The following is a 17,951-nucleotide window of genomic DNA, read 5'->3' on the forward strand; positions in this document are numbered from 1 at the left end:
AACCAGTCAGACACAGAGTCCCAGCACAACCAGTCAGACACAGAGTCCCAGCACAACCAGTCAGACACAGAGTCCCAGCACAACCAGTCAGACACAGAGTCCCAGCACTGGGAGATCTCTCGCACTCAGTTCAAAATTGCTTTATTGGCATGACTGTACATCTTACAATATTGCCAAAGCTTGGAAAACATAGAATAATTTGAAAGACATAAAAATATACAAATTAAATTATTTGTACACATTAACATAAATATAAAATAAATAAAATAAAATGGAACAGTTTATGAACATTCTGTGAAGAATTTAGAATTCAGTGTGTAAGTGTTTTCGTGTTTGGTGTACGAGTGTGTGTGTGTGTGTGTGTGTGTGTGTGTGTGTATCACTGATTAGTCGTTGACTGTGGCAAGCATCACTGTATCTGGCTGCTAGTAGGATACAAACTCTTTTTTCACCTAATAGATGTTGAAATTGTGTTTTGTTATTTAATTGTATGAAGTTAGGGCAAAGTATTTCAAATTTTGTATAAAATCACTCACTCCTAATGAAAGCACTGATATGGTGTGATAGTGTGTGTGACGTACAGTGTCGGAGCTCATGAGTGATCTCTGCTCGAGACTCGTGGCTCCTGAGATGTGAGCTAGCGCGGCTGCTAGCGCCTCCACCGCCCCGCGCGTCTCGATTAGCTCATGAGCCGCCGCGCGGAAATACTCCACCGCAGACGCCGGCACCGAGTCCAGAAACCTGAGCGATAAACACACACACACACAAGAGTTCATGAGGCGGCCCATCCCAGCGATAAACACACACACACACAAGAGTTCATGAGGCGGCCCATCCCAGCGATGAACACACACACACACACACACACACACACACGCAAGCGTTCATGAAGCGCCCATCCGTGCGATAAACACACACATGAGGCGGCTCATCTGAGCGATACACACACACACACACACACGAGTTCATGAGGCGGCCCATCCCAGCGATGAACACACATACACACACTATCTTTTGTGAGGATCTTCACATGCCCTCACAAAATTAATAGGCAAACCAAGAATTATTCAGACACCAGATATAATATGTATATGTTTCACTAGTGTGTGCAGGACACTATAGTTCATTTCTGTAAGTGAGGAGAGCAGAATAAAGTAAACTGACATATTATACACAAATATTCTTCATACAGTGACTACCAGTGACATTTATACACATTTGGGACCAAAAATGATTCCTCCACTTTGAGCTGATGATGTTTTGCTGAAGTGTGTTTTCTGTAACTGCTAATGCTCTTTTTACACACAGACTGAACAACATGAAGCATTGCTTGGTCACTGGTTGAGCTAAACTGGTATTATCTAATTGTGGAGTTAAATTTAACAGCTGACAGATATTCAACATAATTCATGTGTGAGAGTCTAACAGAAGGACGGACAAAACCAGTGAAATATCCACTGAGTTCTGCTCATATTTATCACCATTTTCTAAACTATAGCGAATAAACTGATAATGTGAGAAATGTTGAAGGTGTTTGAATAAATTTTGGTTTAGCATCAGCATTGCCTGTGTTCAAAGCGAGTGTCAGAACATCGAAGACTAGAGCATCATCTTTCTGAACACGTTTGCTTGGCCTCTGACCTGACGGCGTCTTTACTGGAGGACTGGACGATGTCATTGGCCGTCGGGACCCCGACCCGTTTAAAGCTGATGCCCTGAAGAGGTGAACAACAGTTTCCCATTAAACAACCATCATTTGTAACAATGACACCATATTAAGAGTCTTTGAGTATGTACTAATATTTCAATTACTAATTCGATCCAGTGTACCTGAAACTCTTTTATTTTATTTAATTGAGTGTTCATCAGAGCGGTTTAAGACCCCAGGAACCCTGTCACACTTGAACCACGAATACAAATTTTTTATTTTTTTATTTTAATGGATTCGAGGAGTTTTGTGGTTGCAAATTTAAATTTGACCCCCTTAGGAATGAATGGAACGCAAGAAATGCTTCACTACACAGAAAAACTTTACCATATAGAGCTATAAGCCCATCTAGAGTCAGGAAATATCATGTGTTATTATTATATTTCTACAAGAGCTCAAAGACTCCCAGTGTGAGATATTTAGAGCTGGATTAAAAGGGTTATGCATGAAATAATGAGTTACTTTGAATTTAAAGTTGAAAAAAAGTGAGGAATGTGCTTAAATTACTATTTATTTATTATTTATTGATCAAATCTAGTCATTTAAAGGTAAAAAAAATCACAATTTTAGGAAGGCTTGTCATAACTACTGTCATATTAAAACAAACTAAATGATTAGACTTAAAATATTTTTCCTTGGTAAAATAAAGCATTTAGAATTATCTTGTCACTTTTTTTTTTAATTTTAGCAAGTTGGAAAAATTATTTTTTGTTGTCCTTTTCATGCGTGTCTGATCACACATTATTACACTTGTTTCCCCCACATTAGCCCGTTACAGGCGCCTCACCGCTTTCTGCTCCACATACAGGAGCTGGTTCTCCTCCTTGCGCTGGTAGAAGCAGATGCACACGCCGGTTCTGCCGGCTCTGCCCGTGCGGCCCGACCGGTGGATGTACGACTCCACGTCCTGCGTGCGCAGATCACACTCGTTACAACAGGAGAATAAACACTGAGCAGAGCATTCAGAACTACAGCTAACGCCACATCAACAGGGTCTACTGGTGGTAAAGTAAACATGCACTAAAACACGACAGAAAACAAACATTTAACAGATCCTTACAGCCTAAAGGCCCGTTCTAGACAGCAACAACTATAAAGACAACTAACTATATGCTATATTGTTCTGTTTATTATAAGTTTTGTTTTCAGTTTGGTCATCTGTCTCATTAAATGTTCAATTCTGATTCTATTATTCATCAGCTGAAAACATCCTTAAAGATTCCAACGATATCATTCCTGTGTGTCGTTATTGTGGTGTGGACTGATTTAAAAAAAAAACTGTAACTTTATTATTTTTTAGAATTATGATTTATAGTATAATCGGGCCTTCAAGATATAAACTGTATGTATGCACTATAAGCTGAAGTGGTCTTGAAACGTGATCTTTGTAGCGGAGCGGCTGCCGTACATTAGGCGGCGAGCACTGGATGACCAGGTCCACCTCGGGGATGTCCAGCCCCCGCGCCGCCACATTGGTGGCCACCAGCACCTCGAACGTGCCGTTCCTGAAGCCCTTCAGCGTGATCTCCCTCTGCTTCTGGGCGATGTCTCCGTGCAGCGTCTGCGCACTCTGGAACACACAAGCCAGAGTCACACACCAGCAGATGCAGACGCGCAGGTGTGTGTGTGAGGCGTGGTGTGAGGTGTGCCGTTACAGGTGTGTGTGAGGTGTGCCGTTACAGGTGTGTGTGAGGTGTGCTGTTACAGGTGTGTGTGAGGTGTGCTGTTACAGGTCTGTGTGAGGTGTGCTGTTACAGGTGTGTGTCAGGTGTGCTGTTACAGGTGTGTGTGAGGTGTGCCGTTACAGGTGTGTGTGAGGTGTGCCGTTACAGGTGTGTGTGAGGTGTGCCGTTACAGGTGTGTGTGAGGTGTGCTGTTACAGGTGTGTGTGAGGTGTGCTGTTACAGGTCTGTGTGAGGTGTGCTGTTACAGGTGTGTGTGAGGTGTGCCGTTACAGGTGTGTGTGAGGTGTGCCGTTACAGGTGTGTGTGAGGTGTGCCGTTACAGGTGTGTGTGAGGTGTGCCGTTACAGGTGTGTGTGAGGTGTGCCGTTACAGGTGTGTGTGAGGTGTGCCGTTACAGGTGTGTGTGAGGTGTGCTGTTACAGGTGTGTGTGAGGTGTGCCGTTACAGGTGTGTGTGAGGTGTGCTGTTACAGGTGTGTGTGAGGTGTGCCGTTACAGGTGTGTGTGAGGTGTGCCGTTACAGGTGTGTGTGAGGTGTGCCGTTACAGGTGTGTGTGAGGTGTGCCGTTACAGGTGTGTGTGAGGTGTGCCGTTACAGGTGTGTGTGAGGTGTGCCGTTACAGGTGTGTGTGAGGTGTGCCGTTACAGGTGTGTGTGAGGTGTGCCGTTACAGGTGTGTGTGAGGTGTGGCTGTTACAGGTGTGTGTGAGGTGTGCGGTTACAGGTGTGTGTGAGGTGTGCCGTTACAGGTGTGTGTGAGGTGTGGCTGTTACAGGTGTGTGTGAGGTGTGCCGTTACAGGTGTGTGTGAGGTGTGCCGTTACAGGTGTGTGTGAGGTGTGCCGTTACAGGTGTGTGTGAGGTGTGCTGTTACAGGTGTGTGTGAGGTGTGCCGTTACAGGTGTGTGTGAGGTGTGCTGTTACAGGTGTGTGTGAGGTGTGCCGTTACAGGTGTGTGTGAGGTGTGCTGTTACAGGTGTGTGTGAGGTGTGCCGTTACAGGTGTGTGTGAGGTGTGCCGTTACAGGTGTGTGTGAGGTGTGCCGTTACAGGTGTGTGTGAGGTGTGCCGTTACAGGTGTGTGTGAGGTGTGGCTGTTACAGGTGTGTGTGAGGTGTGCGGTTACAGGTGTGTGTGAGGTGTGCCGTTACAGGTGTGTGTGAGGTGTGGCTGTTACAGGTGTGTGTGAGGTGTGCCGTTACAGGTGTGTGTGAGGTGTGCCGTTACAGGTGTGTGTGAGGTGTGCCGTTACAGGTGTGTGTGAGGTGTGCTGTTACAGGTGTGTGTGATGTGTGCCGTTACAGGTGTGTGTGAGGTGTGGCTGTTACAGGTGTGTGTGAGGTGTGCGGTTACAGGTGTGTGTGAGGTGTGCCGTTACAGGTGTGTGTGAGGTGTGGCTGTTACAGGTGTGTGTGAGGTGTGCCGTTACAGGTGTGTGTGAGGTGTGCCGTTACAGGTGTGTGTGAGGTGTGCCGTTACAGGTGTGTGTGAGGTGTGGCTGTTACAGGTGTGTGTGAGGTGTGCGGTTACAGGTGTGTGTGAGGTGTGCCGTTACAGGTGTGTGCTGTTACAGGTGTGTGTGATGTGTGCCGTTACAGGTGTGTGTGATGTGTGCCGTTACAGGTGTGTGTGAGGTGTGGCTGTTACAGGTGTGTGTGAGGTGTGCGGTTACAGGTGTGTGTGAGGTGTGCCGTTACAGGTGTGTGTGAGGTGTGGCTGTTACAGGTGTGTGTGAGGTGTGCGGTTACAGGTGTGTGTGAGGTGTGCCGTTACAGGTGTGTGTGAGGTGTGGCTGTTACAGGTGTGTGTGAGGTGTGCGGTTACAGGTGTGTGTGAGGTGTGCCGTTACAGGTGTGTGTGAGGTGTGCCGTTACAGGTGTGTGTCACAGGCGTGTTATAGGTGTGTTAAAGGCGTCACAGGTGTGTGTGAGGTGTGGCTGTTACAGGTGTGTGTGAGGTGTGCGGTTACAGGTGTGTGTGAGGTGTGCCGTTACAGGTGTGTGTGAGGTGTGCCGTTACAGGTGTGTGTCACAGGTGTGTTATAGGTGTGTTAAAGGCGTCACAGGTGTGGCACAGGTGTGTTAAAGGCGTCACAGGTGTGTTATAGGTGTGTTAAAGGCGTCACAGGTGTGTTATAGGTGTGTTAAAGGCGTCACAGGTGTGTGTGAGGTGTGGCTGTTACAGGTGTGTGTGAGGTGTGCGGTTACAGGTGTGTGTGAGGTGTGCCGTTACAGGTGTGTGTGAGGTGTGCCGTTACAGGTGTGTGTGAGGTGTGCCGTTACAGGTGTGTGTCACAGGCGTGTTATAGGTGTGTTAAAGGCGTCACAGGTGTGTGTGAGGTGTGCGGTTACAGGTGTGTGTGAGGTGTGCCGTTACAGGTGTGTGTGAGGTGTGCCGTTACAGGTGTGTGTCACAGGTGTGTTATAGGTGTGTTAAAGGCGTCACAGGTGTGTCACAGGTGTGTGTGAGGTGTGCTGTGCTGCGGGCGCACCTGTTTGATGGACGTGCTCATGGAGAGCTCGGTGGCCTCTCTCTTGGTCTCACAGAAGACGATGGTTCGGCCGTGGCTGCCGCTGTACACCTGGACGACATCACCGATGACCGACGCCCGCTGAGACCAGTGACACGCGATCGCCAGGTGCTGCGCGACAGACAAGTGCTTTAAACAGCTGATATGGGGAAACACTTTTCCTTTAAACACAACCCCCATTATGCTTTTTCAGATATTTCCTTTCGTGTAGTGTGTAATAAAGCGGTTTGTGAATGTAAAGTGTGGTCTGCAAAGTTTCAGAGATCAAAGTGCAGATAAATGGAGTGAAAGAATCGATTCTGAACTCTTGAAACGAGTCGTCAGTAATTAAGTCGAACTTCCTGCTGAACATGTGTCTGTTTGTAACTAATTTGCATAATGCCAGCCTCTGGTGTTGATTGGGTAAAAATTACTAATTTAAACTTTTGTTATTTTCCAAACATTACTTTAAAACCAATGACCTTCGAACACCAACACATTTACAAATGGGTGCATAAGACAAAGGTTGATTTATTATCAAATAAAAAAAGACTTTCACTTATTCTCCTGGTGCATCTATTAAAATCCGGTCTAGGCAAATATTGAATTTAAATGTGCAGAAAAATAAAAGATCACAATGTTCTTCCTGCCAAATTACACAGTGAGACCGACATTATTGTAGGGGTGTGCGATATCACGGTTTTTGATCGTGGACGATTAAAATGTCTCCACGATCTGCTTTTGAAGAAATATCGTAGTATCGTGCATTTTATCAGTTGCAGTTCTGGCGCCGAACTCCGTCTCAACACACAACAAATGTTAACGCAGAGGAACGGGACACTGCAGTTCACAGAAGTTCATTATTTGCATGTGCTTTAAAGCCTTGCTGGTTAAACATGTAATTCACTGCTGATGCGCTGTTCTGACGGGTGCTTTCTGAGCGCATACACCCGAAGCACACGGGCACTAAAAGCCTGTCTAGCAGCGTCTGTTTACTGCAGGACTACGTTATAAGTTATCTTTCGAGTCTTATTGCGCTAATATTGTCAAATACACACAAGGTTTACATAAACAAAGTTGGTTATGTCTAAAGTGAAAGCAAACAGAAAAAAAAATGAGAGAAAATCTGCTTGTCAAATGCGTGTATATTAGACGCGTCGCGTGCAGCTCTTAAAGCGACAGTAGCCAGTTAGTAAACAAGCTGCCTCTTGTCCTTAAAGAGATAGTTCACCCAAAAATAAAAATTCTGTCATTATTTACTCACTCTAATGTTGTTCCAAACCTGTATTAATTTCTTTCTTCTGTTGAAAATAAAAGTTATTTGGAAGAATGTGGCTAACCAAACAGTTGCTGGTCCCCATTGACTTCCATAGTAGGAAAACATATACCATGGTAGTCACTGGAGTACAGCAACTGTTTGGTTAGCCACATTCTTCCAAATAACTTTTATTTTCAACAGAAGAAAGAAACTTATTCGGGTTTAAAACAACTTGAGAGAGTAAATGATGACAATTAAAATGTTTGGGAGAACTATCCCTTTAATGTTAATAAAACAACAAAACACAGAGAGGAAATCACTCACTGCTCTTGACTGAGAACTTTAGTAGTAGCTTTAATAATAATCAATGTATAATTTATACAGTGAAGTCAATGTTGTTTTATTTTCGTATTTGTTCATTTAGCCTAATTACTTTCTTCAATGCTACTGTTAAATACCCCTACTGTAGCTGAAAAAATAAAGCACTGTTTATTTCATTTGTATATTAAGTTGTGTATGCTTAATGCGTATCTTTGTTCCTAATTCTTAATAACAAAGAAAATAATGATAAAGATTTTTATCTTCGCCACTTTGGCCTAAATGTCTGCCATTCTTTTTTCTTTTGTTACCTATAAGGCTTTTTTTTTTTTTAAATAGGGACATTAGTTTGGCTGTAATGCTCAGTCACTTGCAAAATAGTAAAACCAACATGAAAAAGAATCGTGATAAAATCGTTAATCGTGATTTTCCTGAAAAAAATCGTGATATGATATTTTTGCCATATCGCCCACCCCTACATTATTGCAACACCAAGTGTTAACTATCATCTTAGCAACAGCTTAATTCATCCCGTGAGCACTGCAAGTCATCAGACGAGGTGTGTGTGTTAAACGCCACCTAGAGGAGGAAACCTGCACTGCCTTTACAGAGCGCCAGTCTTCAGGGTTCATACTCTTCAAATCTTACTACAAATGTTGTAAAAACACTGCGACAGATTTAAAGCATCAGTGGTTTTAGGCATTAATAAAATTAAGTATTTTTATAGCAGCTCCATGTTTTCTGTCTATATAGGTTTTGATTTCAGAATTATCTTAGTATCTGAAGTTGTTTCCCTAATGAATACTGACATTTGTTCATTCATTGTCAAGAGCTGTTTTTTGACCAAAAAAAAAAAAATTCCCAGATTTTCCTTAAAAATAATCCTGAGAAACTCTGAGGAATCTCCCAGGTTCTGACCAAGCCGCTGGCGTTGAGCTCGGTCATGTGTTCGCGGTTACCTCGACTGTGGTGGCGGCTTTCTGGGTCTTCTTCCCGATGAGATCCACATGGATGAACTGAGAGCGCATGTATTTCTTGGCGACGTCATAAACCCAGGAGGGACACGTGGCCGAGAACAGCAGCGTCTGCGGTTTCTCCGCCGCATCTAACAGCAAAACACCAGAAATACTGTTTACAAGTGCAAAGCCACGTTCTGAAAACTTCAGTCATCATCAGTCGGAAGTCCTCATAGTTCTCAACGGCTACGTTTACAAACACAACTTTTGTTTCAATCAGACTGAATTTATTCCGATTGATAAAACCGAACGTAGTGTTTACATAAACACTGAACATGTGAGCACACACAACTATTCTCCTACACTGGTTCTTTATTTGTTTTAAACAGCAGACTTAAAGGGTCACTTCACCCATTTGCATTAAGGTTTGTATTGTTAGAAACCCAGTCATATATTATAATGATGGTGGAATTTTGCTTGTTTTTTTTTCTGAGATGGGAGAAAAAAGGAATTAAGTGTTTTACTTCCGTCCTATCGTGACGTAAATATCGTCATTTTGCGTCACGATAGGACGGAAGATAAATTTCATTGCATATTAAGAAAACTACAGCCTTTAGCTCATTATTATTCAAGGGCGTGGGACCCACTCACCCCACCGGCCTATTACAGATCAGTGGGTGGGACTAAACCTGAAGAAACTAAACTATTAATCCGCCATCTTGCTTGGAAGACAGCAAGCTAAGCTAACAAGCGCTCAAGGAGTTAGATTTACCATAATGCCTGAATTTACGACACACGATATGGAAGACGAGGATTTTGAAAATCTTTTGCTCGAAACTGATGTTCGTGGCTATTTATACGAGCCACAATATAGCGAAGAGCAGCTGAGGCTGATGGAGGAACAAGAGGCGGCGGCGTCGGCGGCCGCCACAGGAGACCAGCCCGGCGCAGACGAGAAGCCCGGGGTGCTCGTGCTGTAACTGTGCGCCTATGGACACCGAGCTAGAGTCTGTCTTATAATTTCTACGTATTTACGCCATTTACGACTTCTACATCATTACACCAATTCTACGTCATTTCTACGTCATCGTCATTTCTACATCATCGTCATTACGCCATTTCTACGTCATTACGCCATTTCTACATTACACCATTTCTACGTATTTGTGAGATTTTTACATCATTACGCCAATTCTACGGCATTTCTACATCATTGTCATTTCTACGTCATTTCTACATTACGCCATTTCTACATTAAGCCATTTCTACAAAATTACGCCATTTCTATGCATTTACGACATTTCTACATCATTACGCCAATTCTACGCCATTTCTACAATTCAAAGCCATCGTCATTTCTACGTCATTTCTACGTCATTACAACATTTCTACGCCATTTCTACAATTCGAAGCCATCGTCATTTCTACGTCATTTCTACATCATTACGACATTTCTACGTATTTATGACATTTCTACGCATTTACGTCATTTCTACATCATTGTCATTTCTACGCCATTTCTACATTACGCCATTTCTACATTACGCCATTTCTACATTACGCCATTTCTACATTACGCCATTTCTACATTACGCCATTTCTACATTACGCCATTTCTACATTACGCCATTTCTACATTACGCCATTTCTACGTATTTGCGACATTTCTACATCATTACGCCAATTCTACGGCATTTCTACATCATTGTCATTTCTACATTACGCCATTTCTACAAAATTACGACATTTCTATGTATTTACGACATTTCTACATCATTACGCCAATTCTACGCCATTTCTACAATTCGAAGCCATCATCATTTCTACATCATTACGACATTTCTACATTACGACATTTCTACGTATTTATGACATTTCTACGCATTTACGTCATTTCTACATCATTGTCATTTCTACATTTCTACGTATTTACGACATTTCTACATCATTACACCAATTCTACGTCATTTCTACATTTCTACGTCATTGTCATTTCTACGTCATTTCTACATTACGCCATTTCTACACAATTACACCATTTCTACAAAATTACGCCATTTCTACATTACGCTATTTCAAGATTTCTACATTACGCCATTTCTACGTATATATGCCATTTCTACGTATTTATGCCATTTCTACGTCATTACGACATTTCTGTGTCATTTCTACATTCCGAAGTCATCACGTCATTTCTACGTTATTACGCCATTTCTACGTCATAGCTGTCAACATTTGGTTTTCAAAATCCGGGAGATTTGTGGTTTTGGGGTGGGGGGGGGGGTATAGGTTGCCAGGTTGAGATTACAAACGGGTTGAAATTGTATATGATGTGTGGATTGTGTGTAGGGGTGTAACGGTTCAGTACGTTTTCGATACAGCAAAAAGAAAGAAATGCCAGAGAAATTTCCTATTTATTAAAAGAAAAAATATTTTTAAATAAGTTTGAGTTTTCCTACATCTTGAAACGTTCAGGTTTATAAATGGGGGTAATCTTTGAAGGATGAACAAATAATGTTCTGGTCATCACATTAAAAATAACATTTAAATATAGGCCTATATTTACATATAATATTTAGATAATATTTGAGTTTTGAAGTGCTGGAAAAAGATGTGTGAAGTACTTGAAAGCATTTCACTATTCCAGCCAAACTTCGTTACAGTTAGTGTTCTACTATAGGCTATTAAATCCATGGTGAATGTTCCTGATCTGTGGACTTAAAGCCTATAACATGTTCATTCACGGCACAATGTTTCTCCTGGTGTCCACGTCAGCGCTGTTTGATCTAGAGATCTACGGTTAATAACGGAGAAATGTGAATGCTTCTCACTAGATCTCGCAGCGATGTTATTACTTCAGTGGCGAATTCAAATGTTTTCTTTACTGGATCTCTCAGCGCTGTGTAGTGACAGTGTCGCTTGATCGAGATGGGCTTGCGCTGCACAGATGTTGCTGCTCCGAACTGATACACGGTCAATGAGTAGCGCAGTTTCGTTCCGCTTTCATTACGTTTGCCATTTGATGTTGCGCAACGTTGTGGTGATCGCGCCAGCGCGGATTTTGTCGGCAGGAAAAATGGTCCAAGGAATCGTTCGGTTTGTATGCGTACCGAACCGGAAGCCTCGTACCGAAACGGTTCAATACGAATACATGTACCGTTACACCCCTAATTGTGTGAATATAATGCATTTAATACAAGATCTGGCAACTGGTCAACATTAGACAAACATTTTGGTCCGATTATTCATAAAGGAGTTTGGGCCATGCAAATTACGGGAGTTTCCCGGGAGAAATAACAAACCGGGAGGGGTCCGGGAGATAGGGCTAAAAAACGGGAGAAACCCGAGAAAAACGGGAGTGTTGACAGGTATGTTCAACGTCATTACGCCATTTCTGTGTCATCAATCTGATCAAGTGTTTACATGTTCTCTCGATCGGATTAAAAGAGGAATAAACACCCCTTTCAATCCGATGGACGTCTCATTGGGATCGAGCTCAATCCCATTACTAGCGGATTATTTGGCTGCCAGTGAACAGAGTTCAGCAGGACTAGCTTACCTTTGTTATAGGAGGCGGACAGGATCTCCTCCACCTGCTCAGCGAAGCCCATGTCCAGCATCTGGTCCACCTCGTCCAGCACCACGTGTCTGAGCTGGGACAGGTCCAGCTTGTTGTTCTGCAGGTGGTCTTTGATGCGGCCCGGCGTTCCCACCAGTATGTCGATGCCGTTGCGGATCGCTTCCACTGATGCACCACAACTCAGTTATTACATGTGCCAAATTTGTCATTTTTACCTCAACTATAAACATTTCTTTCATTGATCATTCAGTTAGTCATTAGTGTCAAAAACAACATGCTGCACAATATATCAAAATATCACAAATGTATATATCGTGATATGCATATTGCAACAGCTTACAATAACTGGGTCATGAACAGAAGAGAAAATCACTCTGTTCTCGGCTGAATAGCTTTTGTAGCTTTAATAAGAATCAGTATTTTATTCACACAGTGAAAACTAAGCAGTGTTTTATTTTTATATTTGATTATTCAGTTTCTGTTGTTTAATAATCCTAATGTAGGATCAGCTGAACCCCTGAAGCCCGAGGTTTACACTGATGTTATAATAACACTTCTTACGCGTCAGTAAAACACTGTTCACTGGCAGAAGCTGTAGAGATGTTTTCTTGTCACAAAAAGAATGTGAAACATATGTAGGTTATATCAGTTTAAATATACTTTAAGTTTATTTTACACACTTTAAGCATTATCATATCACATTATTTAATGAGTTACCGCATATCGTGCAGCCCTGAACAACATGATGATGATTAAACTCCCACCTTGCGGGTTGTAAGAGCTTCCTCCGTAGAAACACGTGACCGACAGCTTCCTCGTGACGTCCTTGAAGTCTTTGGACACTTGAATGGCGAGCTCTCGAGTCGGAGCCAGAACCAGAACCTGCCAGGACACAATCACCCGGTCACAACTCTTCTGTTTAACAGAGTCAGCTTCTCAAGACACAAACCTTCTGATCCAAAGGCTTTGGCTTAAACGCGTGAGCAATCGTCTTGAAGAAGAACAAACTGTACCAAAATATGGGAGCTTGTTTCCACCACAAAGTACAAACTAAAAAAGGTAATTGCAACTTTCTCAAAACTTCGAGTTATAAAGATATAAGCTCGCACTTGAGAGAAATAAACTCGAAAGTCAGACTTTTTCTCAGAATATCATGTTTCAATCAAGCAATTCTGACTTCATAAACACGCAATTGGGAGATATAAAGTCTCAATTATCTTTTAAAATGTATTATTCTGTGGCGGAAACAAGCTTCTATACCAAACAAACATCAAAATTAACACTTTTTTTGTGAAACTCCCAGGATGCACCACATGAGGTCAGTATGCGACCAAGGTTTTAACTGCTAATGTAAAAATCAGGTTTGTAAAGATGGAATGAAAACAAATCTAAACATGTCAATAACTCAAAAAGTTTGACTTTTGAATGATACTCAGAAATCTGTGATTCTGCACTATTTTTATGTGGCTAATGAAAAGTAAATGAGTGAAAGTGATCATGTGATCATCTGAGATCCAGCTGGAGAACATCATGATCATCAGGTTTGGTTCACATAGATTAGTTTGTTACAGAATATTTTATATGAAAGAAAAGTGAAGGACCATTTAAGGAACCTTTAACTGTTGAAAGTAGAGGCTACATTGAGTAAATGATTGTGGGAAAGCAGAATCCTTGTTTTCTGCAGGTAAAGTTGTAAGATAACACAGTTGTCCACAGTAAGTGTTTCTGTAATCCGGCTGAGATGTGCATCCCTAAACAACATCTCTCCAGGAGACGGCACAGTGTATGTGATGTACAGCAGGACCCATAATGCACTGCTGCGGGCGGTACCTTGGGCGCGCGGCCTCTCCGCCGGTCCTCCGTGTCGGACTGCAGCTTCTCCACCAGAGGAACCGCGAACGAGAAGGTCTTGCCGGTGCCAGTCCGGGCCTGGCCAATAAGATCCTTCCCATCATACACGGAGTTAAAGGTCTTCACCTGGATGTCAAACAGGTACGAGACTCCACGCGCTGGAACAAACAAATATATACATATATATATAAATCACCACTTTTCAGTATAAGCGTGAGTGTAATCAGCAGCTTACAAAATAATGAACTACAGACAAACCCACTCATTCAGCATTAATAATAATAATATTACATGTCTCTTAGAAATGCAGTCCACAGCAGCTTGAGCTTGAGATGCAAGTGTACATTTATTTAATTTTCATCCTCACTAATATAGGGGAGAAATGAATATTCTGTTAGCATGAAGCGTTGATCCTCCATGATCCCGATTAGCACAGGATGATCCCGATAAGCACAGGATGATCCCGATAAGCACAGGATGATCCCGATAAGCACAGGATGATCCCGATAAGCACAGGATGATCCCGATAAGCACAGGATGATCCCGATTAGCACAGGATGATCCCGATTAGCACAGGATGATGATCCCGATTAGCACAGGATGATGATCCCGATAAGCACAGGATGATCCCGATAAGCACAGGATGATCCCGATAAGCACAGGATGATCCCGATAAGCACAGGATGATCCCGATAAGCACAGGATGATCCCGATAAGCACAGGATGATCCCGATAAGCACAGGATGATCCCGATAAGCACAGGATGATCCCGATAAGCACAGGATGATCCCGATAAGCACAGGATGATCCCGATAAGCACAGGATGATCCCGATAAGCACAGGATGATGATCCCGATTAGCACAGGATGATGATCCCGATTAGCACAGGATGATCCCGATAAGCACAGGATGATCCCGATAAGCACAGGATGATCCCGATAAGCACAGGATGATCCCGATAAGCACAGGCAGGATGATCCCGATAAGCACAGGCAGGATGATCCCGATAAGCACAGGCAGGATGATCCCGATAAGCACAGGCAGGATGATCCCGATAAGCACAGGCAGGATGATCCCGATAAGCACAGGCAGGATGATCCCGATAAGCACAGGCAGGATGATCCCGATAAGCACAGGATGATCCCGATTAGCACAGGATGATCCCGATAAGCACAGGATGATCCCGATAAGCACAGGATGATCCCGATAAGCACAGGATGATCCCGATAAGCACAGGATGATGATCCCGATAAGCACAGGATGATGATCCCGATAAGCACAGGATGATGATCCCGATAAGCACAGGATGATGATCCCGATAAGCACAGGATGATGATCCCGATTACCACAGGATGATGATCCCGATAAGCACAGGATGATGATCCCGATTAGCACAGGATGATGATCCCGATAAGCACAGGATGATGATCCCGATTACCACAGGATGATGATCCCGATTAGCACAGGATGATCCCGATAAGCACAGGATGATCCCGATAAGCACAAGCACAGGATGATGATCCCGATAAGCACAAGCACAGGATGATGATCCCGATAAGCACAGGATGATGATCCCGATTAGCACAGGATGATCCCGATAAGCACAGGATGATGATCCCGATTAGCACAGGATGATGATCCCGATAAGCACAGGATGATGATCCCGATAAGCACAGGATGATGATCCCGATAAGCACAGGATGATGATCCCGATTAGCACAGGATGATGATCCCGATAAGCACAGGATGATCCCGATAAGCACAGGATGATGATCCCGATAAGCACAGGATGATCCCGATAAGCACAGGATGATCGCGATAAGCACAGGATGATCGCGATAAGCACAGGATGATCCCGATAAGCACAGGATGATCGCGATAAGCACAGGATGATCGCGATAAGCACAGGATGATCGCGTTAAGCACAGGATGATCCCGATAAGCACAGGATGATCGCGTTAAGCACAGGATGATCCCGATAAGCACAGGATGATCCCGATAAGCACAGGATGATCGCGATAAGCACAGGATGATCGCGATAAGCACAGGATGATCCCGATAAGCACAGGATGATCGCGATAAGCACAGGATGATCGCGTTAAGCACAGGATGATCCCGATAAGCACAGGATGATCGCGTTAAGCACAGGATGATCCCGATAAGCACAGGATGATCCCGATAAGCACAGGATGATCCCGATAAGCACAGGATGATGATCCCGATTAGCACAGGATGATGATCCCGATTAGCACAGGATGATGATCCCGATAAGCACAGGATGATCCCGATAAGCACAGGATGATCCCGATAAGCACAGGATGATGATCCCGATAAGCACAGGATGATGATCCCGATAAGCACAGGATGATGATCCCGATAAGCACAGGATGATGATCCCGATAAGCACAGGATGATCCCGATAAGCACAGGCAGGATGATCCCGATAAGCACAGGATGATCCCGATAAGCACAGGATGATCGCGATAAGCACAGGATGATCCCGATAAGCACAGGATGATCCCGATAAGCACAGGATGATCGCGATAAGCACAGGATGATCGCGATAAGCACAGGATGATCGCGATAAGCACAGGATGATCCCGATAAGCACAGGATGATCCCGATAAGCACAGGATGATGATCCCGATAAGCACAGGATGATCGCGATAAGCACAGGATGATCCCGATAAGCACAGGATGATCCCGATAAGCACAGGATGATGATCCCGATAAGCACAGGATGATGATCCCGATAAGCACAGGATGATCCCGATAAGCACAGGATGATCGCGTTAAGCACAGGATGATCCCGATAAGCACAGGATGATCGCGTTAAGCACAGGATGATCCCGATAAGCACAGGATGATCCCGATAAGCACAGGATGATGATCCCGATTAGCACAGGATGATGATCCCGATTAGCACAGGATGATGATCCCGATAAGCACAGGATGATCCCGATAAGCACAGGATGATCCCGATAAGCACAGGATGATGATCCCGATAAGCACAGGATGATGATCCCGATAAGCACAGGATGATGATCCCGATAAGCACAGGATGATGATCCCGATAAGCACAGGATGATCCCGATAAGCACAGGCAGGATGATCCCGATAAGCACAGGATGATCCCGATAAGCACAGGATGATCGCGATAAGCACAGGATGATCCCGATAAGCACAGGATGATCCCGATAAGCACAGGATGATCGCGATAAGCACAGGATGATCGCGATAAGCACAGGATGATCGCGATAAGCACAGGATGATCCCGATAAGCACAGGATGATCCCGATAAGCACAGGATGATGATCCCGATAAGCACAGGATGATCCCGATAAGCACAGGATGATCCCGATAAGCACAGGATGATGATCCCGATAAGCACAGGATGATGATCCCGATAAGCACAGGATGATCCCGATAAGCACAGGATGATGATCCCGATAAGCACAGGATGATCCCGATAAGCACAGGATGATCCCGATAAGCACAGGATGATGATCCCGATAAGCACAGGATGATGATCCCGATAAGCACAGGATGATGATCCCGATAGGCACAGGATGATGATCCCGATTAGCACAGGATGATGATCCCGATAAGCACAGGATGATGATCCCGATAAGCACAGGTAAACCAGCTCCTCTACACCACGGTCAACAACTACACGCTCTCTGCGTATTTATGAAGCATAAAGACATGTAGCATAACATAAAGCATAAAGACATGTAGCAACACAAAAACTGCTATAGCCTACTAAAAAAATAAATTAATCTGTAATTATATTCCACTACTCCTTTAATACATGCCTCCTTATAATATAATAATTAACATTCAATATGAATATAACAGATTTCTGCCACAGCACCATGATTACAGTGAGTGTTGCTGCAGTACATGATAGTGTGTTTGTGATTAGCGTGTGCGTTTGTGATTAGCGCGTGCGTGTGCGATTAATGCGTGCGTGTGCGATTAGCGCGTGCGATTAACGCGTGCGTGTGCGATTAGCGCGTGCGATTAACGCGTGCGTGTGCGATTAGCGTGTGCGTTTGTGATTAGCGTGTGCGCGTGATTAGCGTGTGT

The 17,951-nt window shown here is 43.7% G+C and overlaps 1 protein-coding gene across 2 annotated transcripts in view; it reads right to left on the minus strand.

Moving 5' to 3' along the window:
- Positions 1-17,951, minus strand: part of ddx21 (DEAD (Asp-Glu-Ala-Asp) box helicase 21) — a 29,121-nt gene that overhangs the window by 4,275 nt on the left and 6,895 nt on the right. For both annotated transcript variants that reach the window (XM_056270122.1, XM_056270121.1), the window contains exons 5-13: positions 13,842-14,020; positions 12,776-12,893; positions 11,991-12,176; positions 8,435-8,580; positions 5,882-6,031; positions 3,117-3,278; positions 2,496-2,615; positions 1,642-1,715; positions 582-741 (exon numbers count right to left, since the gene is read on the minus strand). In XM_056270122.1, coding sequence (XP_056126097.1) covers positions 582-741; positions 1,642-1,715; positions 2,496-2,615; positions 3,117-3,278; positions 5,882-6,031; positions 8,435-8,580; positions 11,991-12,176; positions 12,776-12,893; positions 13,842-14,020 — 1,295 coding nt within the window. The remainder of the gene's footprint in view (positions 1-581; positions 742-1,641; positions 1,716-2,495; positions 2,616-3,116; positions 3,279-5,881; positions 6,032-8,434; positions 8,581-11,990; positions 12,177-12,775; positions 12,894-13,841; positions 14,021-17,951) is intronic.

This window comes from Rhinichthys klamathensis, unplaced genomic scaffold, assembly GCF_029890125.1.
Source record: "Rhinichthys klamathensis goyatoka isolate OS25496 unplaced genomic scaffold, OSU_Roscu_1.1 h1tg000297l_1, whole genome shotgun sequence".
NCBI lineage: Eukaryota > Metazoa > Chordata > Actinopteri > Cypriniformes > Leuciscidae > Rhinichthys > Rhinichthys klamathensis.